The 27,921-nt window shown below is 42.7% G+C and overlaps 3 protein-coding genes across 4 annotated transcripts in view; 2 read left to right on the plus strand and 1 right to left on the minus strand.

The window, feature by feature from the left end:
* vwa5b2 (von Willebrand factor A domain containing 5B2) overlaps positions 1–27,921 on the minus strand; it is a 76,104-nt gene that overhangs the window by 34,908 nt on the left and 13,275 nt on the right. The window contains exons 3-5 of the mRNA XM_086077284.1: positions 12,216–12,268; positions 11,645–11,752; positions 11,015–11,240 (exon numbers count right to left, since the gene is read on the minus strand). The gene's annotated coding sequence lies outside the window, so the exon portion shown is untranslated. The remainder of the gene's footprint in view (positions 1–11,014; positions 11,241–11,644; positions 11,753–12,215; positions 12,269–27,921) is intronic.
* prss56 (serine protease 56) lies at positions 10,976–19,303 on the plus strand. Its single transcript, XM_086077282.1, has 14 exons — positions 10,976–11,219; positions 14,465–14,623; positions 14,689–14,943; positions 15,088–15,277; positions 15,580–15,688; positions 15,968–16,124; positions 16,210–16,352; positions 16,456–16,615; positions 16,725–16,913; positions 17,034–17,210; positions 17,324–17,526; positions 17,981–18,485; positions 18,560–18,666; positions 18,759–19,303. The coding sequence occupies exons 1-14, from the start codon at positions 11,120–11,122 to the stop codon at positions 18,930–18,932; spliced, it is 2,628 nt and encodes an 875-aa protein (XP_085933408.1). The 5' UTR covers positions 10,976–11,119; the 3' UTR covers positions 18,933–19,303.
* chrng (cholinergic receptor, nicotinic, gamma) lies at positions 20,266–27,796 on the plus strand. Of its 2 annotated transcripts, XM_086092389.1 has the most exons (12): positions 20,266–20,369; positions 23,200–23,336; positions 23,415–23,459; positions 23,535–23,659; positions 23,735–23,890; positions 24,599–24,696; positions 25,126–25,326; positions 25,468–25,582; positions 25,654–25,768; positions 26,078–26,342; positions 26,419–26,552; positions 26,734–27,796. In XM_086092389.1, exons 1-12 carry the CDS (start codon positions 20,312–20,314, stop codon positions 26,953–26,955), a joined length of 1,671 nt encoding a protein of 556 aa, XP_085948515.1. In that variant the 5' UTR covers positions 20,266–20,311; the 3' UTR covers positions 26,956–27,796. The 2 variants fall into 2 exon arrangements, with proteins under 2 accessions (XP_085948515.1, XP_085948510.1); XM_086092384.1 differs by having other exon boundaries at positions 23,200–23,459.

The following is a 27,921-nucleotide window of genomic DNA, read 5'->3' on the forward strand; positions in this document are numbered from 1 at the left end:
GCACCCGCAGCCGCGTACGCACTCATGCCTCACATCAAGATGGCGACTGACGGACTTTTAGTGCAGGACGTCGGAAACGCAAATTGATGCGAATGTGTGTGCGCGCACCAGGATCGTGTGAGCGTGTGTTTGCTGAGGTCCAAGTAATGGCTTCTACTTTTCAAACTAGATCAACAGCCTCCATCTGGCTGCTGTTCTCTCACCTCATCACGAGCAAATAAATAAATGCCAGCTTAGGTCAAGGAAGGAAAACGGACTCGCACACGCTCGGAAAGAATCCAATCGCTTTCTGTGGCTTGTTTGTTTTCATTTGAAAAGAATATAAAATATGTTCTAAAATTCAAATATTTCTTCACCTTAAACCTACAAGTTTTTTTTTCTTCAAAAGGAGCAATACCTGAGAGTTGAATTTGTTCCGTAGCGCAAAACGCGGATATCTCAAATCATCTAACCCCATTGGAATGAATGAAAATGCCATTAATCCGTTCCAGCCTCACCCAATAACAATAAACGTTTTTGTCAAGTAACATGTTAAAACTAATAAGTAAAATAGCACTCTACAATATTGTATTTGTACTTTATAAAAAAAAAAAAACATATAGTAGAAACATAACTAAATGGAATATAAAGAATGAAATAGTTTGTGCATCATAGATGAATTCATTGCAGCTCCCTCTGGTGTGTGTTATTTGGCCACCAGGAGGCAATATAATGAAGTCATGCGGACAAACGAAGAAGAGTTTCACTTTTGTGTCGCTATATTGTCTTTATATTGTGTGATCTAATATTCATCGCTTAAAGGTTTATAGTGTTATATATATATATATATATATATATATATATATATATAAATATATATATATATTTATTGTTATTTATATATATATATATATATATATATATAAACAAACAACGCTATTCATTAGCCAGTCTACAATGTTTAGCATTATGTGTTAGCGTTAAGCTAGCAGAAAGCTAAGTTATGTTGTTTTAAATACATGATGTGTATTTCTCTTTATTCTATGTTTTGTTTGAGAGTCAACTTCATCCGCGAGTGGCATTTAACAGCTTGAAGCCCGTTTTTTGACAAATTGCTGCTTGTCGTGAAGCGAGTTCAATTTTGCACGACTCCTAATTTCACATTCCATTTGTTGTCAATAATAAATAGTACATAACGATTAATTCCAGGGACGATTATGTATAGTAAGCTGTTGTGTTGAAAGTAAAAACGAATGAATAAAAACAAACAATTTACAACAGTGATTCTTTCGCGCACCACTAGAGGGAGCCCGCGTAGCACAATTTGAGAATCACCGGAGCAGTGCGATACGGTAGATGTTTGCATGAGTGTCTTTTTCGACACCACACAGACTATGTCATGATGATGATGAGGCACACATTTACATAAATTTATATTTTTCATAGTTAAGGCCTCTAAAACATCCGATGATGACCCCTGACCCCGCTCCTATTGCGCCCTGCAAAAAGTAGCACAGAAAATACTAAAAACAGGAGGAACAATTCAAATGCATTACAATACAAAACAAAGTATTTAACTCATTCACTGCCATCGACGGGTATAGACGTCAAAAATTCATTTAAACTATTTCCATTAGTTTCACTTTTTTTTCCCACTTTTGTTAACAAGAGTATAAAAACCTAGAATTTTTTTATTGTACATTTAGAACATATATAAAATTTGTGATTAATCGTGAGTTAACTTTTGAAGTCATGCGTCTGACGGCCCTAATTTTTTAATAATCTTTTTTTTTTTCTTTAGGGGCATCGGGCAATTAAAATTTGTAATTGTAATTAATCGCATGACTTCAATAGTTAACTCACGATTAATCATACATTTTATATCTGTTCTAAATATAAAAAAAAAAAATCTAGGTTTTCATACTCTTGTTAACAAAAGTGGAAAAAAAAGTGAAACTAATGGAAATAGTTCAAATTAATTTTTGACGTCTAAAGCCGTCGATGGCAGTGAATGAGTTAAGTCAAATGAATTATCCATACTGTACCGTTCAATATCGAGTATGACAATACGCTGCTGATAAGTGTCGACGTCTCAACACCGTCTCTGCCTTCAAAGTGCCTTTTACCGCGCAAACGTCACCAAAATAACACCAAATCGCTACTTTTGATAAACAAACCGACATGCATGAAAGTTTGAGCGCTTTCTCCCAACATGTGATGAAAATTCCTGCTCGGCGAGCAGCGGGCAGCACGACATCTTCCTCCGCTTACCTGCCGGGTCGGGCTCAACAACCGCAAGACGGCGAGATGATGATCAGCAGCTGCTGGACGGCGAGCCGGCCCGACGCTTGGCCAGAGGCGAACGCACGAACGGCAGAACGCAGAGCGAGGCACGGCCTGCCTCTCGTCCAGACGATTGGCTGCGATGGCAGCAGCGCCATAATTCACAGCTAATGGCCTGGTCGGAGAGGGAGCGGGGGAGAGAGAGAGGGGGGGGCGAGCGAGCGAGGGTGCAGTCGGAGGCAGTCAGGGAGACGCTGCAGGCAAACGTAGGTGAGCAAAGAAGCTGCGGAACAAACAGCGAAGTTCCGCACGACTGCTTTGTGTTGTGTTTTCATCGCACGGAATCGAAGTTTAGAAAACATTTTCAAAAATGTCAACTTGGCAGAATTTTTTTTTAAGGTGAGCGTAGTTCTTATGACAAAAATATTAGAGCTGGGTTAAAAAAAAAGTTTTTTTAATAATTGATATAAAATCGATTTTTCCGATATCAATTCATAAAGCCATGAATCGATTATTTGAATATCTCTTTTTTCCCCATCAATTCTTAAGAAAATAGAATTTTAAAGGCTGAATTTTCTTAAATCTTTTTTTTAACCCAGCTCTAATATTTTAATAATTGATATAAAATCGATTTTTCCGATATCAATTCATAAAGCCATGAATCGATTATTTGAATATCTCTTTTTTCCCATCAATTCTTTAGAAAATAGAATTTTAAAGGCTGAATTTTCTTAAATCTTAGTTTTCTTGACTGTTTACATGAACTTTCTTACATTTATGAACGACCTGACTTATTGCACTTTGAGACAATTCGGAATATTTGTCATTTAGATTTATAATTATTGAATTCAAGTTTCATCTCATCCTTGCTGGTTTCAATGTTTGAAACACTTAAAAGATAATATACACGTTCTAAAACGGGACTCTTGTGAATGGAAATGGAACCGTTTAGGAAATTAGAATCGATACGCAGCCCTACAAAATACCGACTTCGTTTACAGGGTTAAGGTCCGAATTCCGCTTTCTAAAAACAATGGCGGTAACACGTTTACGTGCGTGGCGGAAAGAGTGACTCCCGTTTGTTTACATGCTCATTTGCGCTTGATTGGAAAAACCCGTTCGGACCGTGACGCGCGGACAACGTTATTACGTAAATAGCGTCATTTCCGCTTTTTTTTTTTCTTTGTCTTTTTTTTTTTTTTTTTTTTAAGAGCTCAGTATTGTTCATTCGGAAATGTCATCATCATTGCTCTTTATTTTATTTATTTTTTTATATATATATTTTTTTATATATATATATATATATATAATTTTTTTTGGTGTGTGTGGGTGAGTATGTGTATGTGCGTGCGTGCGTGCGTGTGTGCGTGCGTGGGTGCGTGTATTTGTTAGCTCACCAAAAAACCTATTAGAAAAAATCTCATACCGTTCACCTAAACCGAACGCCGCCGTCAGGAGACCCGAGGAAGGACCAAAGGAAACCAAGGAAGGTGAAATCCAGCACCGACCAGACACCCCCCACCAGAACTCCTCCCCAGCCCAAGAAACATCCAGACCCCAACAAATCCAAAAAACATAAAATATCATTTCCGCTTTTCAATAAAAGACATATTTATGTCACTTCACCGCGCCAAAGAAAGTAGTCGGTGTCCTCTTCGCTTCAGAAGTTCTTGTTTGTTGACATCGGCGCGAGTGTTTCCGGTGGGTTGCGCGCCGGGAGCGCCGATTTATCTACTTGTATTTACCGTTAACTACGACATTTTCGCTGTAGAGGCAGAAAATAACGTGAAAACAGAAAACATTGTCTTCAAGGGAGGCTCCTTTCGCGAGTAGGACGGCGCCGCCATGCAAGTCGCCACTCGATTCCTCGCCAATCAAATTGGCGAAGAAGAAGAAGAAAAGAAGACGGAGAAGAAATGACAGCAAAAAACAGTGTCACGATTAATCGAGATATTCCGAATGCGTTCACATGAGCATGAATTAACCCAAGGCTCTTATTCGGGTTTTTAAAAAGTCCAAAAAGGGAATGATGATCATTTGACCCCAAAATTGGCTTCCTCGTTTACCCAATTTAAGGTTCAATTAATGACCAAAGCAGAATGTCCAAAAAAACAAACAAACAGCAGCAAAAACGTGCCTGATTGATTGAGATTCTGCATTTGATTTGCGCACGACTTCCTGTTGGTTTGACTGAATAGCTTCATTGTTTGCCAGAGATGCTGCAGGTGCGAGAGCGGAGGAGAGTACATTGTAAAAAAAAAAAAAAAAAAACACTTTGAAAGACGGTGAGCCCCGGCTTGGGGAAATATCGATCAAGAGAATCGAGTTTTTTCTAAATCAAAGCAGTCGTTAAAAACAGCACTGAAAAATACTGCTTTAAAATGTGAGGAGTTCAGCGCGTTCCGATGTTGCGACACTAGATGGCAGTCTTCTCTTTATCAGCTGCAGCAACGGCAGAGACGCTCTGAGCCTCGTAAATATATAAATATTTGATTGTGTGAAGGCTTGCGCACTTCAAACTTCCCACCTTTTCGGCATCTATCGACTTCCACATAATTCATCCGATTCTCCTCATTCCAATTTGAACATATTCCCAAAATTCATGCCATGGGTGCTTGCATTTTTTATTTTTTTTCCAAATATTCACGCCTTACCCACAATTGCCGATTTTGTACCCTATTTATTCTTTAATGGGAGATTCTACATTTCACGTTGACATCATTTCAAAGTGACATTCAAAACATTGAACTCCTTCCTTTCACTTTCGGGATGATTATTAGTCCATTCGCTTGTTGATTCTTCAAACCTTACTCCATTTCCGACCCGATTCTTCACACCCTACCCCTTTTAAAAAAAAAAGAAGCAAATCCATTTAATGATAATAAAGTACATCACCAACAAGTATTTAAAAAGAACCAAATATAAAACACATTCAAGTGCAGGAGAGCCAGATTAGACTTTACCTGAAAAACATCGTCCATAATCTGGAATCTTTTTTTCTAAAACATAAATCTTTCATAAAATTTCATACCTGACCAAACAAACAAACAAAACGAATGGTGACTTAAAGCAACACGAAGGAACTTTCAGTTCACATTGATTATGGCGGCGCCATGTGGACAAAAGCGGTAATGTTATGCCTGAAGGAAGACCATATTTCCCATGAGGACAAGCGCATTGCGTCGTTTTTGAGCTCACGCCAGCGAGCGAAAGCCAGACCAATGTTGATCCCTTTTTTTCTTTTTTTTTAAGAGCTCAGTATTGTTCATTCGGAAATGTCATCATCATTGCTCTTTATTTTTTATTTTATTATTATTATTTTTTAATATATATATATATTATAATTATTTTTTTTGTATGTGGGTGAGTCCTTGACTGTCCTTTTATCCGGGTAGCATCCTTTTTCTTTTTTGTCTCCTAAGAGAAAACTTTTCAGTTGTTTTGTAGCTTCTGCCAGGAAAGAAGTAATGTAAAAAAAAATATTTGATTTAAGGTTGAAAAGTTCCTTAGTGCTACTTTAACCGAAAATAAAATAAATAAAGCCTTACAAGGCTAACTAAAACTAGCTATAGCAAAAATGTCCTTTGTTTTTGTCTTTGTCAATTAACATTATACATGACCTGATGAGTGCATTTAAAATGTTGGTACAGAAGAGTGACCTTTTTTAAATCTTGCATTTGACGAATACTTCATATATACAAAAAAACAAATCCAATACTAAAACAATTTTTATTTTTTTTACTAAAATGAGGCATTTTCAAAAAAGTTAAAAACTAACAATTTGCTCAAAAAAAAACAATTAAAACTAACTGAAAGAAAAACAAGTCAAAACTAAATAATGAAAATGAAAAATAAAATATAATATAAAATAAAATAAAATGAAAAATCAAAAAACGACTTCAACCCTGGTTGTGGTCGTTTGAACATTTCATGATGAACCGAAGGTTCGTGCACTTTCAGATTTGTGCCATAATCGATGTCATTAGCACCGTAGCTAACAAAGAGCCAACCGAGGCCAGTGCAGACGATATGCTGGGGGGGGGGGGGGGGGGGGCAAGTGGGGGGGCTTCAAGTGTCTGTCTGCGCTCGCATGTTGGGAACCACGTCTTCTCCCTGGCGTAGCCCACTGACCTACTTTTCAATTGTTTTCCGCCTGAGACAATGGCAGAAAATGGTTTCATAACCGAAGACAATATCGGGTGTTATTCAACACGATTGTTGTCAAGGCCGCATTGTGTTGTTTCTTCTCTCTTTGTGGCAAAAAAAACGCTCCTTAGGATCTGAGCAAGCCAGATGAGCGTCAAGCGGAACATTTGAGTTCACCGACGAGCAGATGTTTATCATCCGAAATCCGAGAGCGGTCTGTCAAATTTTTCACCTTCAATGCCGGAGATGCGAATGTTAAACTTGAGCGTAAATGAGCATTTTAGTGAATTCTTTGCCAAATGTTTTTTGGAATTCAAAGTTAGGATTAAGGCAAGGCACGTACATTTAGATAGCACACGTCATACATAAGGCGAGTCGTTGTGCTTTATATAATTAAAAACACAACATTTAAAAAAAAGCATGAACAAACAGAATAACTCGAGAAAATGTGAAATAAATTGATTTTAAAAAAGACTTAAAAGACTCTAATCAAAGGAATAAGGAAACCAAAAAGATTTTAATCTGGATTTAAAAGCATTTATAATTGGGCTTGACTTGACTTCTGTTGCTAATTTATTCCATTTGTGTGCAGCATAACATCTAAATGCCGCTTCACCATGTTTGCATTGAAAGCTGGCCCTCCACTGATTGACCCAAGTCTACAGACCTCATATATACTTCATTTGTATTTTCTTTATGCGCAGGTACGATTGTGACGTACGATCACATACATTCGACATCCCCCGAACAAATTTGCATCACTGCACGAATACGTTATCTAAAGAGCGCAACACTTCATTAGACATGAGGAAAAAAAGGGTCCTTATTAGTCAAAATTGGGGAAGTCGAGACTGCAAATTGTATTTCATTTTAGTGTTGTCCTTCCGTTCAAACAACAGGAGGTGACACCAAAGCTCGCAAGTGACATTTATGGGTGCTTTCAGACGATTTACATGCGGCAGACTTTTTATTTGGTGCGGCCAAAGAATCGGCTGAGATCCGACTGTATGAGAAACGGCGCCGTCAATGGCTGAATTTCAGCAGTTGCTCAGGCTGCGTTTACACAGCAGCTCCCGTTCAGGCAAAACAGGGATGCTTGCGGGGCAACATAACCGGCTGTGATTGCCATGGGTGCCCGATGAGACAAGGTGTAATATGTGAATTGTCAGGCGATTACATTTTTTTTTATTTTAATCGTCGCATGACTTCAATTGTTAACTCACGATTAATCGCAAATTTTATATTTGTTCGAAATAATAAGTTGTTCACATAAAAGTGGAAACAAATTTAAACTAATAAAAATATGGCTGCATCTTTTAGTCATTGATAAAGTAATTTCATAATGATTCATAAAACTGAGTTCAAATTAAAAAGATGTACTGTACTGTAAAAGTGTGACATTGATTTGTGTTGGTCATTTTTCTGCCACTAGATGGCATCATTGCATTTGTAAGCCAGCTCAGTGCATTTTTGGTTTCACATTAAGAGCTCTCTAATCTTTAACATGAAGTAACTTGTGAAATTCTGAACATTTTTAAAATTGTAATCGTTTCCACAAATATATGCATTATTAGAGTGAAAATAATCTTAACAGCCTTCTCCTTTTATGCTTCAACACAATGTACTAAATACTGCATATAAATGTTTGTTTTAAATGTATCATGCGCAAATAAACTCAACTCAACTAATTAAATGTATTACTGCAAAAAATAATAATAATTCTGCTGCGTCGCGTTCCAAGTAAGGGGGGGTTATTAATCGCACGTTCAAAAAATGTATGGCGTTAAAGGAACTTTAAATTAACTCAAAATGAACGCACTCATTTTGACACCCCTGGAAAAAAAAAATCTTGAAAAACACAAATTGATTCTCATGAACATGACTCAAAGCAAAAAAATACAAATTAATCGCCTGAATGACGGCCCGCATCTCGAAAAAAAAAAAAAAACTCGCAAGGCAGCAGTGTAATAGATAACAGCGTGAAAAGAGTGTCCGGGTTCGATTCCCGCGAGCGGCAGAATCACAGGACATCAAAGCAATTGGCCGGAGAGGAGAGAGGAAAAGAAAGGGTGCCGCCTGTTTGTCCCGCGGCGTTCCCGCTTGGCCCCGCCTCGGCCCCGCTCTCACATCTCGGGGGCCATTGTGCTCCCCGGGTGCACGAAGGGGGCTGGGCCACACACCACAAACCTCGGGTGGGGAAGAAATGTTTATTTGTTTCGTCTTTCCAAATCAAACTGCAGCTACGTCACTTCGCTTTGCACGCTTGTTTACTCCAAAGTCAAAGCAAGGAAGCGAATTTTGTTTTTAGAGATTCAGACGAGGAATATTACAAATTCATAAATTCCTAATGTATTAATAGAGAATGTCTGACGGAGTAATTGTTTAATTTCTCTTCAAAAATACAATTGATTATGATTATGTACACCTATTTGTCCACTGCTTCGGTTTGGCACCTGCCAGTTTCTCATCATGGTCGACCGAAGACGGGTGAAAACCCGCAGTAGAGAAAGAGAACATATAAGAAAGGAAAAAAATGCATCACGTGAAAAACTTATTAAAATACATTTTTTAAACAGAATTGATGAAAAACATCAAATCTAGCCAAAATACTGAACATGTTTCTTTAAGAGGCGGGGCTTGGTGGAGGGTTGTGAAATTGGCGAGTGTGTATGTGAGTTTCTGGGCATGAGCTGTGGCTGACAGCAGCTTCTGCTTGAGTTGTGGACGTTGTGTTAATGTTTATTTCCTAAAAAGCTGAAAAATGCATCGGTGACTGTGGCTCACCATTGCCACACATTCAAAATGTAATATTTGGCAGAATAAAATTCCAATAACCAATTAATTGGCCAATTAATTAAAAAAATACGTAATGAATAAAATAAGTCCTTTTTTGGTCCATTAATGCTTACAACAATAAAGATATGAATTACAAGCAGAACATTGAACTGTTTTACAATACGTACAGCACGTTTCACTTTACAAGTAGAAAATCGACAAAAATCGGCCGATTTTGGGTGACTTTTTTTGTGGGAGGGGCAAATGCTTGAATGTCATTATCGTTGTCTTATGTTGTTATGCATTAATATGTTTATATATTTTTTTAACAGTTGAGAACTAATAATGTCTGGCTGTTTAACTCGTTTGCTCCCAAAAACGTATAAACACGTTCTATTTTAAATATTGCCATGGTCCCAAAAACGTATTTATACATTTTTTGAATGTTTTTTTATTTGTTATGCTAGAGCATACAGAAGGCTTTGATGCAGCTTCTGACCTAAAGAGGTCGCTTAAAGCAATGGTAGTGCAATGGCCAGCAGGTGGCAGCAGGGTATAAGAGATCAACCTGAGCCATGTTGCAACAAGCTCTTTTCCTCACTGTTTTAAACAGATTTGTGAATAATGATGAAACTTAGCTATTCTAATGCTAATTGCTGCAAAACGGAAAAATATATTACTATACTTTTTTTTCCTGATGAAAGAAGAGACTAAACTTTATTTTGGTACGTTCCATGTTTATGGACCTTGCAAAATCAATCAAAATCCAGTCCAAAATCCGGGAGCGAAGAGGGTTGCTTCAGTGAAAATGGCTGGGAGCGAATGAGTTAACGGGGTAGATGCTACGGACTTCCGACTTCTGGGTTCCACACATCAGCGTTGTTTGCGGCCACTGATGGCTGCGTTCCAACACTCGCACCCCGCCCCTCAAATGTTTTACTTGTAACTCATATTTTGAAAAATTCCAAAGTAAGTCACAGCTACTGTTGATTGCATGCGACGTACGACTTGACGTTCCCGAGCACTTCTGTACTGCATGTATCTTTATGTAACAAAGGCAGAGTTCATGAGAGAAAGACAAAAGTGATGTGAACTGACAATATTTTAATGGGCGGGATAAAAGAGTGTAAGTGATCAATGGAGGCGGCGGCCAAGTGATGCCCGGGGGACGCCTTTGAAGCGGGCGTCCTCAAAGGGACGGCGGGGTACAATGCCCCGTTTGAGAGACACGGAGAATGGCAGACACTTCCCTCTCTGGCTGTTTCACCCGCCCGGCCCCCCCTCGGCCCCCCCCCCCACGCCGATAGGCCGGCTCACGCCGCGTCCCGTCACTTGCTGCTGCTGCTGCATTCCTTCAATCCATTTTCACATCAGCCCATATCTTTTTCGCGCTAACTTTCTCCCTCTTCCTCTCCCATTAATTCATTCAAACGACACCCCCTTGCCTGCCGCCCAGACAATTGGTCCACCTCTGCCCCCCCCCCACCCCCCCACCAGCCCATCCCTCCCCGTGCGTCTCCTTTCACACAACCGAACCTCTTTGTGATGTCCAGCTTGGCAAGTTGCGCCCGATTTGCTGTCACAAGTCTTAATGAATTCATCTGTTTGTGTATTGGCCCCGCATGGGATGGGAGCATCTCCCCCCTCCTCCCCCCTCCCCTCCCTTGCCCCGTCCCTCTCCTCCCCCATGCTGGTCTTCCCCTGGAGACTCTATATATACCGGGCAGCAATCAGGAGCCACTTATTGTTCCTCTACCTCAATTTACAGACCGATGCCCAGCGTGACGGACAATCAGGAAGAGGCAGAAAACCTTTTTGCAGAAACACCAACCTGCGCGCGCTCAAGTCACGGCAGGCCGGCATCATCTCGCCGTCCGCTCCGGTGTTGCCAAGCGTCTCCCGGCCGTCGTCACCGGACGTCACATGTTCTGACAGCATGCTCGTACTCGTATCGCTGCTCTTCGCAACCTCGGGGTGCTTGCTGGCGGCTCCGGCAGGCAGAGAAGTCTACAGGATGCCACAGAGTGCACTCAAAGGTAAACACTCAGCTCGGACCGCTGCAAAGTACAGATAGCACCGGGCAATAATTAGTATTTTTTATTCCGTTGAGTTCAATTTTGATGTTGATTCGAACTATAATTGGCATGCTGGTTCCAAAATTGCAGTCCGTTTTTTTCTACCGCATCAAGTTTACACTCCAGATAAGTGAAATTCCGCTACTAGCTGTAGAAAGACTGTAGTAAGAAGAGCTAATTATCCGATTGAACTCACCTGCAGCTACATGGCAACTTGTTTGTGCAGTCACAATTGAGACAATATGGCAGAACTTGCAATACAGGGAATCCTCAAGTTAGGTCGTTTGGACTTTACGATGCTCGTGCCTCGTCCGTAGCACCTTCTTTTTCGTTCATTTCCCACAGTAATCATGCCATTTTAAAGTTATTTAAAGTTGTGTTGTTACCTCCAGCAACGGACGTCCATCGAGCAGGTCCGCTTGCCATCAGGCGCGTCACATTTCCGTGTTTAAATTTTCATTAGCGGCGCTCTGCCGTCCGTCAGCAATGAATGTCTGTGCAGAAACACGAAATATTGTACAAAGTATTTTGATGTAAATATCGACGTTAACGGTGAAATCTGACTTAAGTTGAGATCCGAGTTCCATCGACAGCGTAGCAACTGTATGTGCAAACAGAAAAGCTAGCTTAGTAGCAATTACGAGGAAGCTTGTAAAAACGTAATAGTGTTAAGTAATCATTTCAATCATGCCTGTTTCTTTCATATTTAATTTTATGTCAACATTTGAATTTTTTTTATAAAACAAGTACATATCTGTCTAGTACTTTTTTTTTTTTAAGAAAAAGGGGAGCTATAGTTAAAAAAAAAGCAGCAGTAAGACCTAACTCAACAAAAATTGTGTTCCCAGTGAAATTTACAATAGGAAAATCTCCCCAAAGTAAGACAAGGATATAAATAAGCACAATGATCCCGGGTGACACACAAGGGCAGAGACTTTCGCCAGGAACCTGTCGTACCTTGAAGGGACGGAAGAGAGTTGACAGGCGTCTGCCTTGAAAGGGACGATAGCCTTGAAAGGGTTGAAAGAAAGTAGCTTTTAGAGAGTAAAAGATGTAAGATTTTTTTTTTTTTTAAGTATCACTAAGGAACTTTTCAACATTAATAAAATATTTTCAGAACTCTTCTGATGAAACATTGACTTAAAACTAGTCGAATGGTATGACGAGGGGCTCCGTATCATTTTTACTGGCACTCGGCAACTTTGGCCACATTTCCCTCATGGGAAATGTGGTCTTCCTTCAGGCATAACAATACCACTTTTGTCCATATGGTGCCGCCATAATCAACTGAAGTATGTGTATGTGATGTACCTTCTGCCATCTCGTGGAAGAGCAATTAATTGATCTTCCTGCCACTATACATCGCCGATAGATGAGCAAAGATTCATTATTTGTAGTTCTAGCAATTACGAGAAAGTGAATGTTCTCCAGGGGCACTTCATGCTGCACTTCACTTTCTGTTCAAGCTCTGGTAAAAGCAATGACGTCCAACCCAATTTAAAACATGATGCGAAGGTTTGAAGAGCATACATGACGGGCAAAGCTGTGAGAGTTTCAAACAAAAACTGCGTGGTCCAAGCCTCCCTGTGGCCGCCTGTCCGTGCCCCCCTGGGTCCGTCCATCCATGCCTGCCAGCCTCTGCCCGCTCAGCGCCGGCCGGCTCTCTAATTAAGCACTTCAATCAGCATCTCTGTTGTTAGTGTCCTTCCTGTGATGTTGTCGGGCACAGAGGGGGGAGCAGCAGGGTCGGCGGCCTGATTGAAGTGTGTCTGTAGAAAGCCTCGGCGGCGCATTGAGCGTGAGCTAGCCTCCCCGACACGCTGCCAACCAGCTCAAAGAGCGGCATGGGAAGAAAAAAAAAAGGGGGCTACCCACTCACAAATCGACTTTAGTTTTGACTCAAACTTTTAAAAACTTTCAGCCAATGACAGACAAAACTTGCTACATTCAAAAGTGGACCAAAAAGTACAAAAACTTGAGAGTGAGATTAAGTGTCTGAGGTCACGTTAAAGTGACATTTTTTCATGGTATATACGTTCTTTTCAGAAAATCGCAAAGAAACAAACATCTATTTATTTGTTATACTTTCTTCACATGCAGTGAGATGTACCAAAGAACAATTCATAAGGTTGTGCAGGACAAAGATACCTGTTGTGTTTAAAAACATTCGAGGCAACCAAATATGGACAACAAATTGTACGATAATGTAGTTGCAGGAACGATGAAGACTTTTACGAGTACTGTATGGGCCCCATTTTTGTGTCCAGCTCAATTCTAGAGCAAAGTTTTCTTTAGTGCAGTATTTTCGTAGACAGGCGCAGTTAGGAGTAGGTCTTTGTGCCATTGTGGGATTGATTCCTGCCACTCGAAGTAGCTCCCATCATTCCCTTTAAATTCAAGAAGGCAGAAGCTGAAACTGATTTGCTGGAGTCCGTGCAGGAGATTGACACACACAAAGTATGTTTATAATGAACTGCAAGATCTCTACTTGCAGATGATGTAAAGTTGGCCACTGCAAGTGGGCACACATCAGCGGACTGCATAATCTGTCTGCCCGAATCTGCTTTATCACACCCACCAAAATTGCGTTAAACCACCTGCGCCATAACCTAACCTGTTTCACCTGGAATTCCCAAACAAACTAAACTAGATTGAACCAGATCATACTAAACTAGCGGCCGAAATGTGTTTCCTCCGCAGGGTGTCTGGGCTCTCCCTTAGAGATCAGGTGAGAATCTCAGTCAACCGGGAGGAACTCACGAGTCGAGCAGCTGCTCCTCCGCGTTGAGTGGAACCAGTTTCGGTGGCTCGGGCATCTGGTTCGGATGCCTCCTGGACGCCTCTTTCTGGAGAGGTGTTCTGGGCATGTCCCACCGGCGGGAGGCCCCGGGCACGACCCAGGACACGCGGGAGAGACTATGTCTCTCGGCCGGTCTGGGAATGCCTTGGGATCCCGCCGGAGGAGCTGGTTGAAGTGGCTGGGGAGAGGGAAGTCTGGGCTTCCCTGCTAAAGCGGCTGCCCCCCCGCCACCCAACCCAGGATAAGCTGTAGATAATGGATGGTTGGATGGACTAAACTAGACTCGCCGGCATGAAAACCCAGATGTGCACATGTGCCCGTCTACGAAAATAGCGGCCCATATCACAAATCTGTCTGCAGAATCGTTTTTCTTAACTTTCCATTTTGGTCTTCACGTCCACTGCAGCTCTGTCCGATCGTGGCACAGTGGTTCTCGAGGCAGCCATGACCAGCGCCCTGTCTGCTCTGGACCGAGCATCATCTGAGAGGAGTCGGGCGGAGGCGGGCTGCAGGGGCTGCGCTCCCTGCTTGTTTCAGGACTGCGGGCAGCCCTCCGGATCCTGCTGTAAGATCCGCATTCATCTTAAATCTCACTCTTTAACGCCGACTCCCCATTGTCCGCCCCAACAGCTTCTCCCACCAACGCCTTGGCAGAACCCAGCTGCGATGTCATCAGCAAAGCCCAGAAGCTTCAAGACGAAGCAGAGCGGAGTTGGGCCCTGAGCCAGGCCTGCGCTTTCTACCAGCGCCGCTGTCAAGCGGGCAACTTGGACAAAGAGAGCTGCATCAGAATCATGGGTGAGAGTTGCAGCGCCCGCGTACTCCAGTGCAGCTTGCTTAACACAATGCAGAACCTGGAACCCGCCACTCAGACGCATGTGCAGGGTGAGGGAATACACACTTCTGAAAATCATTCACGCACTGTACATTCAATTTAGATGATCTGCTTTCTGCTGTTTGCGACTCAAATCTCATTTTGCTCAACAATGGCTTCTCTTCCTGATTATCGGTCTGCGTCTACACCTGCAGCCGTGTGTGGCCAGAGGTCATCCTCGGCGCACAACGTAACCCAGCCTCGATCCAGGATCGTGGGCGGGTCCCCTGCTCCCCCGGGCAGCTGGCCCTGGTTAGTCAATCTGCAGCTGGATGGTGGCCTGATGTGTGGAGGAGTCCTGGTGGAGAGTTCCTGGGTGGTCACTGCAGCGCACTGCTTTGCCGGGTAAGGCTGTGCGGAACTCGTCTTCCATGGCCCAAATATACAATACACTCAGCTGACACTTCAGTTGGTAAACCTAGCAGTGTTTGCCAAACTTTATTGACCCAACTCACAGATTTTACACAATCACAATCATCTTTATTGGCCAAGTATATAGAAACACACAAGGACTTTGACTGATCTACTGGGACAATGGTTCATAATCTTTGTAAATTCTGGATTTTTGCATTCGATGTCTTCAGCCTGTGTGTTGGCTCAGAATTGACTCCTATTAGAAATAGTCACCCTGATTCTTGGTCCACCAGGAGCCGCAGTGAAAGCTACTGGAGGGCCGTGGTGGGCGAGTTTGACATCACCAAGACTGACCCTGATGAGCAGGTTCTCAAAGTCAACCGCATCATCCCTCACCCTAAGGTAGCCTACGAAGGGCGAATATAAATTTCATTGCCAAAAGTATTAGCACACCTGCCTTGACTCAAGTGAGATTCCATTCCTAATCCATTGGCTATAACATCTTCAGATTCGGTTAGGAATCAAACCTTGTTGCATGAACTGATCAAGCCCACTCAGATGAGAGGCAAAATATATTGCAAGACAAAGAACAGTCCAGCTGCCATTGATTCAGTGCCCTGAGAATGAGAAGATCGACAAGCAACTCTCAATTAAGAGTAAAACGTCTCCCATGTCTTCCAGTTCAACCCAAAGACGTTTAACAACGATATCGCCCTGGTGGAGTTGACATCTCCAGTGGTTCTGTCTGACCGTGTCACCCCCGTGTGTCTGCCCTCTGGGATGGAGCCCCCTACTGGCAGTCCATGTCTGGTGGCAGGCTGGGGTTCCCTCTATGAAGGTGAGCAAACAATGAATATTACGTTGATGCTAAGGTCCAGAGTTTCAAGTCTCTTCCAGAGAGCAATAATGTGTTATTTATGCAGATGGCCCATCCGCTGACACTGTAATGGAGGCCAAAGTGCCTCTATTGCCTCAGAACACGTGCAAGAATGCTCTGGGCAAAGAGCTGGTCACCAACACCATGCTGTGTGCCGGCTATCTATCAGGAGGGGTCGACTCTTGTCAGGTGGGCACCACAACTGAGACTTCACTGATTTTGACTTCACCATAGTACTTAAGTATCCGTGCTCTCTTGTGAACCTTTTTTTGACGTTGTGACTCCTGTTTAGGGTGACTCAGGAGGCCCACTGATCTACCAAGACAGAATTTCCGGCCGCTTTCAGCTACACGGTATCACGTCCTGGGGAGATGGATGTGGGGAGAAGGGCAAGCCTGGAGTTTATACCCGTGTGACTGCTTTTTCTGACTGGATTCAGGTTGAAATACAGAGTAAGTTTGGGGTAATGATATTTGCAACTTGAGACTGACCTCTAATTTAAAAAATGCTGTTTTGGCAAATTTGTACAATCACCAACAATGTTTGTCTGTGACTATTCAGAGTCATTTGGCAGCAGGGAACCAACATGTACAGAGCTTCTAAAAACAACAGAAATGACAGAGGAAGAGCAAAGGTCAGAGTTCAGCACTCTGTGTCGTTTCTACACCCTCAGCTGCCCTCCAGACCAGTCGAGCAGCGCTTGCAGCCGGATGGCCGAGGACAAATGTCTCACCCGATTCAAAAAATGCCGTACGTAGCATTCTTTAAAAAAAAAACGATCTTGTACGATGTGCAATCAGCCAAGACTATCATCTTCAAAGTTTTTGGTTCATTTTTAATTCTTTCCTCCCCTCATTATCTTGCATGTAGAGCTGCGCTCCTTCCTGCAGACTCTGCTGGACTTGCTCCAGAGCGCCGAAGACTACATCAGGGACAAAGTGGATTTAACCTTCTTCACCCAGACTCTTCCTCAACTGGTCGAACACATCTACAGCACTGCTTTTCTTCACAGCAGAGACAAGAGGGACGTGGGCGGGAATCATAAAGGTGCATACAGTTCAACCACCTGATAATGCGCTTCCATTGTCTCTAAAAACTGACAATTCAGAGCCATTGTGTAATAGTCGCTACAAAACTAAAATAGCTGTTGTTCATTGCAGAGCAGCAAGGTGGCGCTGTGACACCAATGGAGCAAAGTTCCTCTTCAGTTTCTCCAACTTTGTTCAAGGCGTTGGGCCCCTCGGTAGAAGACTGGGAGAATTACTTGGTGACCATCGCTGATGACATGGAGACACAGCAGAACAACACTTCCACAGATAACTCCTTTGAATCGTCCAGACAGGAAGAAAAACTTTTCTTACAGGTACCAACAGCCTCCAATCTAAGAGTCATGATGAAGGATCACATTTACTATGACAGGGTACTTCATTTTGTAGCTTTCAAATTCCGATACAGGCAATCAGACACGTTTTGGTAGCTTTGCCAGCATTTCATTGCTGAGCGGTTTTGTTTTCTGTTCTGGTAACACGGCGTGGCATTCCCAATGTGTATGCATGCAAATACGCAAGGCGACAGAACTCTCTGATGTCAGTAGCTCACAATTCCTTGCACGGCAGCACAATGTTGGCCCTCACTTCTTTGGAAGACAGCAAAACATTGTAACACAAAAAATATATATATTTTGAAATATTCTAAATCAAATACCTAAATTAACAAACAGTAAAACAGTAGGGTGATCCTTCAAAATAACATGTAATCACTGCAGAGCATTCAAGTGGAGCTAATCTGTAATCCATATTTCTACATATTGCTTCCAGGCAGGGGACCACTCAGTTCTTCATCTTGAGAAGGAATACCGAAATATTATCTCAGCGTTACGCTCAAAACTAGACTCCAAAGCTCCTCCGCCCACCCTCCACTTGGATCCATCCTATCTCCAGGAACATTCTTCCAATCCGCCTCTTCTTCCAACATCTTCCAAAGGGCTGCAAATCGACACTGATCTTTCCTCTTCGCCAAAATCTCAGAGGCCTTGGTCACTTCTAACGGCCCTAATGACTGAAATTGAGAAATTAAGGACAACAAGTGAAACCTTGGCCAGTGATGAGACACAACGTGGAACATTTGCTCCTTCACCTGATGACATGTGGGACCAATTGGATGAACTTCGAGGATTACCAGCTTCAGCGTCAACTGCAGTTGTGAGAGATCTCGCAAAGACGACAGCTCAGACTCACATTGTGCATACTAACAATCCTTTAAGTCACAGAAAACAAAGAAGCATTCTTCATAAGAGGCAGACACCGGGCCCAGGTGGTAAAGGTAAGCCTGCTCTGACAGCTTGTATTGTTATGGCAAAATGTCAATCCTCTAAAATGCTTGGATTGTCCTCGTAGTTTGTCCTGGTGTTCGGGAGACTTCACAGCAAGTCAGTCAAGTGAGAGACTCTTACCACTGGGTGCTAAGTATCCCAAACAAGAACCTGCAGATGAGCTTCCAGGAGGTAATTCATTCTTCACAATGACAAAGTTTAGAGGTGTTAGTGTCGAGGGACTTTATTGATGGATGATTATATCCTCCATTTGTTTGTTTCAGGTCTTAGTGGATCTGAGCTCCAAGAACGATCGAGGACTTTACCAAGGCAGGGTCAGAGCTGTCGTAGGAGGCCGACCTCTAACTTTCTATAGTCTTGTGGGCCTGGAAAATGACTCGTTCTACCGCAGTGTGCCAAGGATCATCTCCGTAGCATTGGAGGCCCTGAAGACTTAACGTCAGTGGAACCACAAGAAGAAAGACACTGAAGAATCAGAGGAACTTGGTCGAGCGCCCACTGTTGTTTCTTACGGTGGAGAGTATCCTCGAGGAGGATTCAGTCACCGTTTGAGAGCCAGATCGTGGCTCTACCGAAAAACAATGAATGTATCCGTCCAGCCATCAAGCAGCCCTCACAACGGCCTTGTCTAACTTATGAATCTGTACAAACGATAAGTTATTCTATTCTTCTATTTGGCACAAAGTCTTTTGCAAAGGTTGAGCCTCTTGTGAAGGACACAGACTGTCTATATTGTTCATATCTTATTTATTTTTATAGAGAAAATCATTTGTATTTTTGTAAAAGCAAAATATATATGAATGAGGCGTGTATGAAACTCTTATTAAAACTATGGCACTCCAGAGCAAATGTTTGATGGGAGATGTTCACATTCGTCGCCAGCGCTGCTGCTAATCCGGCGCTATTTTACAGCTGAGGGCTAAATGGCGGGGGTGGCTTGCACCCTGCACATGAGCGCTGATTGGTTGGTACTGTGACCCCACATTGAACTCATCCCGCCAATCATTAAGAGTAAGCCTGAACATCAACAGAGCAGCTGCTGTAAACGTTTCTCCTGTCTCCTCCATCCACGATGGGGAATTGTAAAAGGAAGGCCAATCATTGTCCGTCATGATCAGGCAAATTGTAAAACTGCGGTTTCAAAGGATTCGTGTTGCTACTTCATCAATCGACCAAAGCAATTTTTCCACTCATCTAAATGGCCCAGCTCCAAACCTTAAAAATTGTTTCGTCAAGGATATAAGTATAAGTGCCGAAACAGACACAACAAACACTCCCAACACTGTGGAAACATTCCCACCTCAAGTCTGGAGATGTCTGGAAAGCGTGCCGAGCATGTTTGTGACGCACGGGCTGATGATAGCTGACAGCGAGTCACAAATGTGCCAGCAACAGAACCCAATCTTCACAAAGCCTGATCAGCCTTCAAATGAGCCCGACTTATCGCCCGTTCAGTCGACTGTCCCCCGTTTTGTTCTTTTCTTTTACGGTTGCTATCGTTCGTCTTCTCCTGCTCTTTCCTTTCAGTCTTTCTTGTTTGGGTTACTAAAGGCTCCATGCTGGCTTCTGTGCTAATTTTGCCTGTTACCTTTTTTATTCTCTTAAGATAGATGCTTGACTGGCAAAAGGCTCTGTGTGTGTGTGTGTGTGTGTGTATTGCTGTGACAGCTGACAATGCAGTACTGGAATGACAGTGTTGGGAAACACACACACACTGCACACACAAAGGCAGAATGCCAGCAGGTCCATTAAGTAGTTTGCACGAGTGTCTGTGATCGTACTTTGCTCAGACAACCGCACATAAACACACGCGCTGATGGATTCTCTTCCCTCTGTGTCATTCCTGGTGAAGATCTTTCTCATTTCTTCCTCAGGTAAGTGCAGATTTGCTGATAATCTTCTGTCTGTGCATGTTTGTTTCCAACACAGAGGCTATTGTACTTCACTGTGGCGCGATGTCCAAATAGATCAATTGTGGAATGATCAAGTGATTTTGCTTTCCATAATGATAAGATTTGATCTCTTCTTCAGGTTTTTTTTTTTTTATGATAATTTTCCGAACATGGGTCTTACAACCTTTCTGTGATAACAATGCAAGTACAAGTAAATCAACTGGTCCATAAATTCACATGTCTGGTATTGAGCGTCTTCGCTGACCTTGGATCAGCTTCCACACATTTTGTGGCTTCCAGAAGAGTAGATGGGCTTGCATTCTGCCCATTGCGTCCACAGCAATGTTCACTCCATTCTGGTCAGCTCAGCCACCACTGTTGCCAGCATCCGATGATGCTTAGATCTTGATACTCCTTAGCGCTCACCAAGGCCACCAGCAGATTGGCTCCCCGCCAGCCGCATCCAGGAACCAAATTCACCAACCCCATTGTGAAAATTGACAGCAGATACATTGCAGCCACAATACAACCTTATCGCGACAGCCTTGCGTGTTACAACAAATGTCCAAACACAAATAGAGCCAAACAATGTTTACATTCTTACAGGAAGAGCAATACGTGTTAGCAATGCAGGTGTATAAACAAGAGTTAACCTTGGCAGTGTCAGCAAGTATTCATACGCCACATTTACATGATTAAAATCATAGCAACTCCAGTTCTGGGTTCATTGGTAATATGTTACAATCATTTCATTTGGGTAAGACATAATCAACAATTTAATGATGTGAGTTACTGATAGCAGTTATTGTCTCTCAAACTCCGCCAATTCTTCCACTCTTTTCAGGATTCTTATTTACTTCTGAAAAGCTGAGTCTTCTTTTGTTTGGATGAAGATCCAACAGTCTTTTGTCCATGTCTTCTCGATAAGTCCCTTCTTTCTCAATTGTCGCGCCCTTTTGGCAATGTCAGCATTTCGTTTCGTGAGATTTTCGTTGACGTAGACATGTTTACCTTTAAGCTTGTAGCGTCTCGCAAAAGAGCAATCTTTTTCTTCCTGTCAACAAACCTGATCAGAACTGCCGGTGGTCGTGTCCCTCCAGTTGGAAGCCAAAAGCAAATCTGAATGTGCGCTGGATCCAAAATGAATCCCAAATCTATGAGTTGAATCTATCACTTGCTGTTTCAGTCTTGTTCACTAAAGTGTGGTCAGAATCATCTGCGCTTGTGCTGGCTGCAGCTCTCGCTGGTGGAAGCCGCGGCGCAATTTTGATACCTGTAACTATCCCATCATTGATACGAAGATTCTGTTCCAAATCATCCACTTTTTTGATCTTTTTCTCGTGTGTCTCTCTCCAACTGCTGAATTTCCTGCAGAAGTGGCTCGATGCTCTTTTTCATTTCGGTGACCATTTCTTTTAGTTTTGCAAGAGAAGATGTTATCTCCTCAATCTCGTCAGCTCTTTTACCGCCAGGCATATTACAACAATGCAGTTAAAAAATCCCAATGTAAAAATCAACAAAATAGTTAGAAGTCACGAGCGAATGCAAGAGCGAGTACAGATGCGTCCTTCCTCGACAGATGTGTCCTTGAGTATTGTCGGTATACATTGATATTTGACTTCAATATTACTCATGCGAATCCCTTCTATATACTTACTTAATCTCACTAATATCTCTATAGCAATCATAAATATCTCATTAACACCGCTTAGTGTAGGCACTGTATTTGAACTATGCCCATTATCAATGATTCTATAATTATAGTTTTATTATATTATTTTAGCCCAATTCATAAGGCAGTCACCACAGAAAAAAATAAGACTCCTATAATTAAAATCTAAACTTATTTTGCCTTGCCCACTTGTGCGACAAAAACTTGTTATACCTCCACATTATAATTATAATGATATAATTCAATGATATTTACTAGCAACGGCCTATATTTCCACCATGCAAAATATCTGATGAGGTGAATCAGGTTTATCAAATTAGATTTAAGTCTTAAAGGGATACCTTTTGCTGTTATTTTGGCATTGCAGCACGGAAGTATTATTGGACTCCAATTTATTTATTTTTAAAGCACAAGATCTTCAAACTATCCACTTGCTTCCTATTTTAATATTAATGACATGAGTCTTTGTTTCAGAGAATCAAATAAATGCCCCAATCTAAAATCGTACAGTGGTTTAACTCGCTAAGTAAACATACTTGGATCTCAAATAATCATTTCCCATTGAAATGAATGGAAATGCCATTAATCGGTTCCAGTATTGTCCCTCAAAATGTTAAAACTTTTTGTAGTGTGTATTTTAATGGGGGTACGGGGAATCACTCAGATTATTTATGCTATAAAATCAAACCGTAATCACATCATTAAATAGAATTAAACAATTAATGTCACATTGCACCAAATGACTGCTGCTCCTTCTGGTGTGCCCACCTCCGTCACTTTGGGGACAGTATAAGACAGACACACGGCGCTATTATGAAGGAATAAACGGTTTGTTTTCGGCTCCATACACAACACAAAAAAGAAACAACAAACATCCATTCAAACAAATCAATTAACACAAAAAGGTATAGGCTGAAGCTCCAAGCTTATTTGCCAATCCTATACAGTCCCATGAGTCACCAAAAAAATTGTTCAGTATTTCAGTAACACAAATCAAGGATGCATGATGAAACCGCTTTGACACAATCTTGGGAAGACTTTGGACCACCCTAACTCCTCGGTCATCCTGCACAAGACATCATGTGTCATCTTAACGTCTCACAAGTATTTTCTCAGTCTGCGCTCTGTGTTTGTGCGCAGTATCGGCCCTCAACCTGGAAGGGGAACTTTTCAAGGACTTAATGAATGGCTACAACAAGAAAGTGCGACCCGTGGAGAACAGCGGGGATGTCACTCGAGTGACGGTTAAGATGACCCTCACCAACCTCATCTCCCTGGTGAGAAGGCTTTCCATTAGGATGCCGATGGCCATAGTTACAGATGATAGGAGAATGATCGAGAACTTCTCTTCTCAGAATGAAAAGGAGGAGGCCCTGACGACTTGTGTTTGGATCGAAATGGTAATAATCTGCATCACACTGATGACTCCTAAACTTGACTTGAGACCCTGCCGAGACCATTATTTCTGCTCGTAGCAATGGTGTGACTACAGGCTCAGCTGGGACCAACCGCCTCGATCCGCTTTATACAAAAATATCACTTCGAAACTACGCGTCCCCTCCAAGAAGATTTGGCTCCCTGATGTCATCCTGGAGAACAAGTCAGTCATTCAAGCAAATCTTGCTCAAGTGTGTTCGCCGTCCATTTTACAAGCTCCCCCCACATATGTGCGCAGTGTGGACGGACAATTCGAAGTGGCGCTGTACTGCAACGCGCTGGTGTCTCCCGACGGATGCGTGTACTGGTTGCCTCCCGCCATCTACCGCAGCGCCTGTGCCATCACTGTCAACTATTTCCCATTCGACTGGCAGAACTGCACCATGGTGTTCCGGTGAGTGCAGAACATGTTGGCATTCATGGTTCCCTCAATGATTTGTTGCCCCCCCCCCCAATGCCGGCAGCTCTAATGTAGCTCCAGACCACGAGACGCCCACCATCGTGCTTGACTGCAGGCAAGACACTTGGTTTTGTACTACTCACTTGGTTGCCTCCACATACGTTTGACATCATCCGAACCAAACAAGTTTATCTTTGTCTCATCAGACCACAGGACATGGTTCCAGTAATCCTGTCCTTAGTCTGCTTTGGGGTGTACTCACTTTTCTTTTGCCAAAGGTTTAGCTATTGATGGCTGTATTTCGAGTTATTTTGAGGGACCAATACATTTGCACTGTTATATAAGCTGTCCAGTGACTCTTCATTGTGTCAAAGGGACATTTCTTCAATGTTGTCCCATGAAAAGATAATTAAGTATCTGCAGAAATGTGAGGGGTGTACTCACTTTTGTGAGATACTGGGTTAGGCTCCTGAAGAAAAATAAATAAATTCTAGACTTCTGACTCCAGTTTTTCTAGGACCCTGGCTCCAGGCAGCACGTTCCCACGTCAGCTTGTCTTTGTGCTGAAATAGACCTTGCAGTGTCCAAAGCGCAGACAAAAGTTCCATTGAAGGTCGCTTTTCACGTTGCTGTCTTGTGAAAGGAAATAAATGTTTGTTTTTCATTGTGCTGGCAGACCATCGCTCTTGTCCTTGTGTGCAGCTCCCAGACCTACAGCGCCAATGAGATTGAACTCGTTCTGAAAGAGGAGGACAACCAAACTCTGGAGTGGGTTGATATTGACCCCGAGGCGTTCACAGGTACGACACGTTTGCGCATATCACCAACAGCCAAAATATATGCGGTTGTTTTAGCTCATTTTTAAGTTTTGTTTCCACACATTCACTTGGCATTGCCGTGGCAACGTGGTCAGCAAAGCACAGCTTGGTAGGTCCTCAGTTTTACTCTAAATTTGTCGCCAAAAAAATTAAATAAAACAGTGGAACCTCCAAAATTGATCACAAGTCGTTCTTGGACGACTATGATGTGTGTCGGAAAAAATTTTTCCAGGACAAAAGATATATTTCAAATCAAACTAAGTGTGCCCTTTTGAACAATCAAACCAAGCCAGACTTTTTTTGCCACACTTCATGGACAGCTCCATCATCACAGCGATCTTGATGTGGTCCGCGTCAATGTTCAAAGTAACATGTTTGCTTCTTCTTCTTCTTTTTTTGTGCCTTCACTAGAAAATGGAGAATGGGCTATCAGACACAGGCCAGCGAAGAAGGTGATCAACGGCCAGTACACAAAAGACGACCTGGAATATCAGGAGTTGGTCTTTTTCCTCGTCATCCAGAGGAAGCCCCTCTTCTACATCATCAATATCATCGCTCCCTGCGTGCTCTTTTCCTCCCTCTGCCTGCTTGTTTACTACCTACCAGCCAAAGGTCATTCATTCTCTCCCCTTTTTCAAAATGTAAATGCTCAGACACCAAAAATGTTCAGGAAGTTTGCTGTATGTAATCAAGGTTCGCTTCAGATTATCTTGCAGCAAACGCGCACAAATTTTGGGATTATGTCTTTGACAGCTGGTGGCCAGAAGTGTACCATGTCCATTGCTACTCTTTTGGGCCAGACCGTGTTCCTTTTCCTCATCGCCAGAAAAGTTCCAGAGACATCCAAGGCGGTTCCTCTTATTGGAAAGTACGTCTTGGTATGCGTCAGAAGAAAGATTTTAATTTCCACTTTATGATGACGTTCTTCTTCCACCGCAGGTATCTGATGTTTGTGATGTCCGTGACTACCGTAGTCGTGATGAACTGCGTGATCGTTCTCAATGTTTCACTGAGGACACCAAGCACTCATGTCATGTCGGACAAAGTCAGAAAGGTGCGGCCGTGCGTCACAGGCTCGATTTTTGTAGACGGGCGCATTCACAAGGACACGACATGGTCACAAGGGCTACAGATCAAACTCACAACCTCTGGGTTGGGAGATGACAATTCTAGCACTGAGTCATGCCGCTCTAGACTCGACTTTAGACTGGTTGCTCTAAGTTGTGGCACAGGTGATGTACTATTATTTTGGTGAAAATCTTAGATAGCATGGAAATGGATGACTGTCAGTTGGAGTAAGTAACAAGATAAAGGATGCACCCGTTGATGGATTCCGGTCACCATGTTTGTCTCTGGCCTTCAGATATTTTTGAACATTCTGCCTCGGCTGCTGAGAATGCAAATGCAGCCCTGGACACCCGATAATGACGCCTCCGCTGAACCCGACAAAGGTGACGCCGGAGTCGACGACAGGAACCAAGTACATCTGGTCCCGTGTCGGCGCCGCAGCTCCATGACGCTAATCAACAAGGCGGAGGAATACATCCTGAAAACAGCTCGGACTGAACTGATGTTTGCCCGGCTCAAAGAGAGAAATGGACTGCTGAAGTCGGTGTTTGATACATTGGGTAAGCATATTGACGAGATGGTTGGAGGCAATGTCCCGTGATGAAGACATTGATTTCAGGTTTACTTTGCACCCAGACAAAGGCCTGGAAGAGGGAACGGCCGAGCGACTTAGTCTAAGTTTGGCAAAAGCTGCCCCAGAACTCAAGCAATGCATCGCTTCGTGTAAACACATCGCAGAGACGACAAGGCAGCAGAACAACTTTCAAACCGTAAGTTGACCTTTCACTCAAAATCTCTGTTGGACTTTGTTCCTAAGGTGTTTGATGGGGTTGATGTCAGGGTTAGTCAAGGTCTTCCACAACCAAACCCATCCAAGACAACTATGTGGGAAACGGGTGTGAAGTTGAACGCCCAATATTTTGCAAGTGATGATGTTGTTGTTCCGATCAGGAGAATGACGAGTGGATCCGGGTTGCCCGGGTCATCGACCGGGTCTGCTTCATTGTCATGGCTCTGCTGTTTTTCGTGGGCACCATCGCCATCTTCCTGTTGGGTCACTTCAACCAGCCGCCTTCTTCTCCCTTCCTGGGGGATCCCAAAAAGTATCTTCCCATGACAGGAAATCTCACGGGGCTACTTGATAGCAGGCCAGGAGTGGACCTGCTAGGTTGAAGCGGGTCACCTCATGTCAATCCTTTCAAGGTTGAAGCCTATGCATCAGTTTTGGTCAGCAAAAACCAAGGATGACTGACACATCACTGGCTGAAAAAAAAAGTCTGGTACTTCCTGGTGAGGAAAAGATCCATAGATCCATCCATATGAATCATAAAAGTAAATGACGGTGTCAGCTCTAAAGTCCGCAGTTGTCGAATGTTTGGCGACATTTAGTGTCGAACTGTCCTGGGGTTCCTTGGTTTGCACCAGGGTCCTGTAGGTAGGAATGCAGGTACGTAGATCAGAACCGCCAACACACATCAACGCCGTTGTTAAGACATAACAGTACAGAAAATATCAGAGGCGGGAGTAAGTCACATGTGCAAGTCTCAGGTCTTTGCTGTCGAGTTTCGAGCAAGTCCCAAAAGTGGCAAAAATCAAGCAAGTCAAGTCAAGTCAAGTCATTTGTCGGGTTAACTCTTTGACTGCCAGACGTTTTCAGAAAAGGGATGCCGCCAGTGCCAGCCGATTTAAGCATTTTGACTGATTTTCAAGGTCCACAGAAAATGTTCTGTTTGGACTATGGAAACACACGTACTACCAAATGAAAGATTGGACTTTCATCTTTCATCAGAAAAAAAGAGTTTGTTTCTACCTTATTCCGTTCTTTAGTAATCAACAATAGAAAATGGTTAGTTTGACCCAATTTCGCCCGTGTTGGACCAAAATACGGAGAAATCAAGCTTTTAGTGAAACGATATTATTTCATGCATTCTAGTGAATTTGACACTTCTTTTTGTCCATGAATGATGCCACAAACACCTAAATAGTGCTTTACTTCTATAAAACACTACCACCAAGAATGAAAAAGTGTTTTTTGATAGCAAAATACGTTTATTTACATTCAACAGTGTAACAATTTGACAACAATTTGGCAAACTATTTACAAATGTGTGCAACTGTGGTGCTATTTACAAATATGTG

Source organism: Leptonotus elevatus, chromosome 1, assembly GCF_054856555.1.
Source record: "Leptonotus elevatus isolate MCC_2025b chromosome 1, RoL_Lele_1.0, whole genome shotgun sequence".
In the NCBI taxonomy this organism is placed as follows: domain Eukaryota; kingdom Metazoa; phylum Chordata; class Actinopteri; order Syngnathiformes; family Syngnathidae; genus Leptonotus; species Leptonotus elevatus.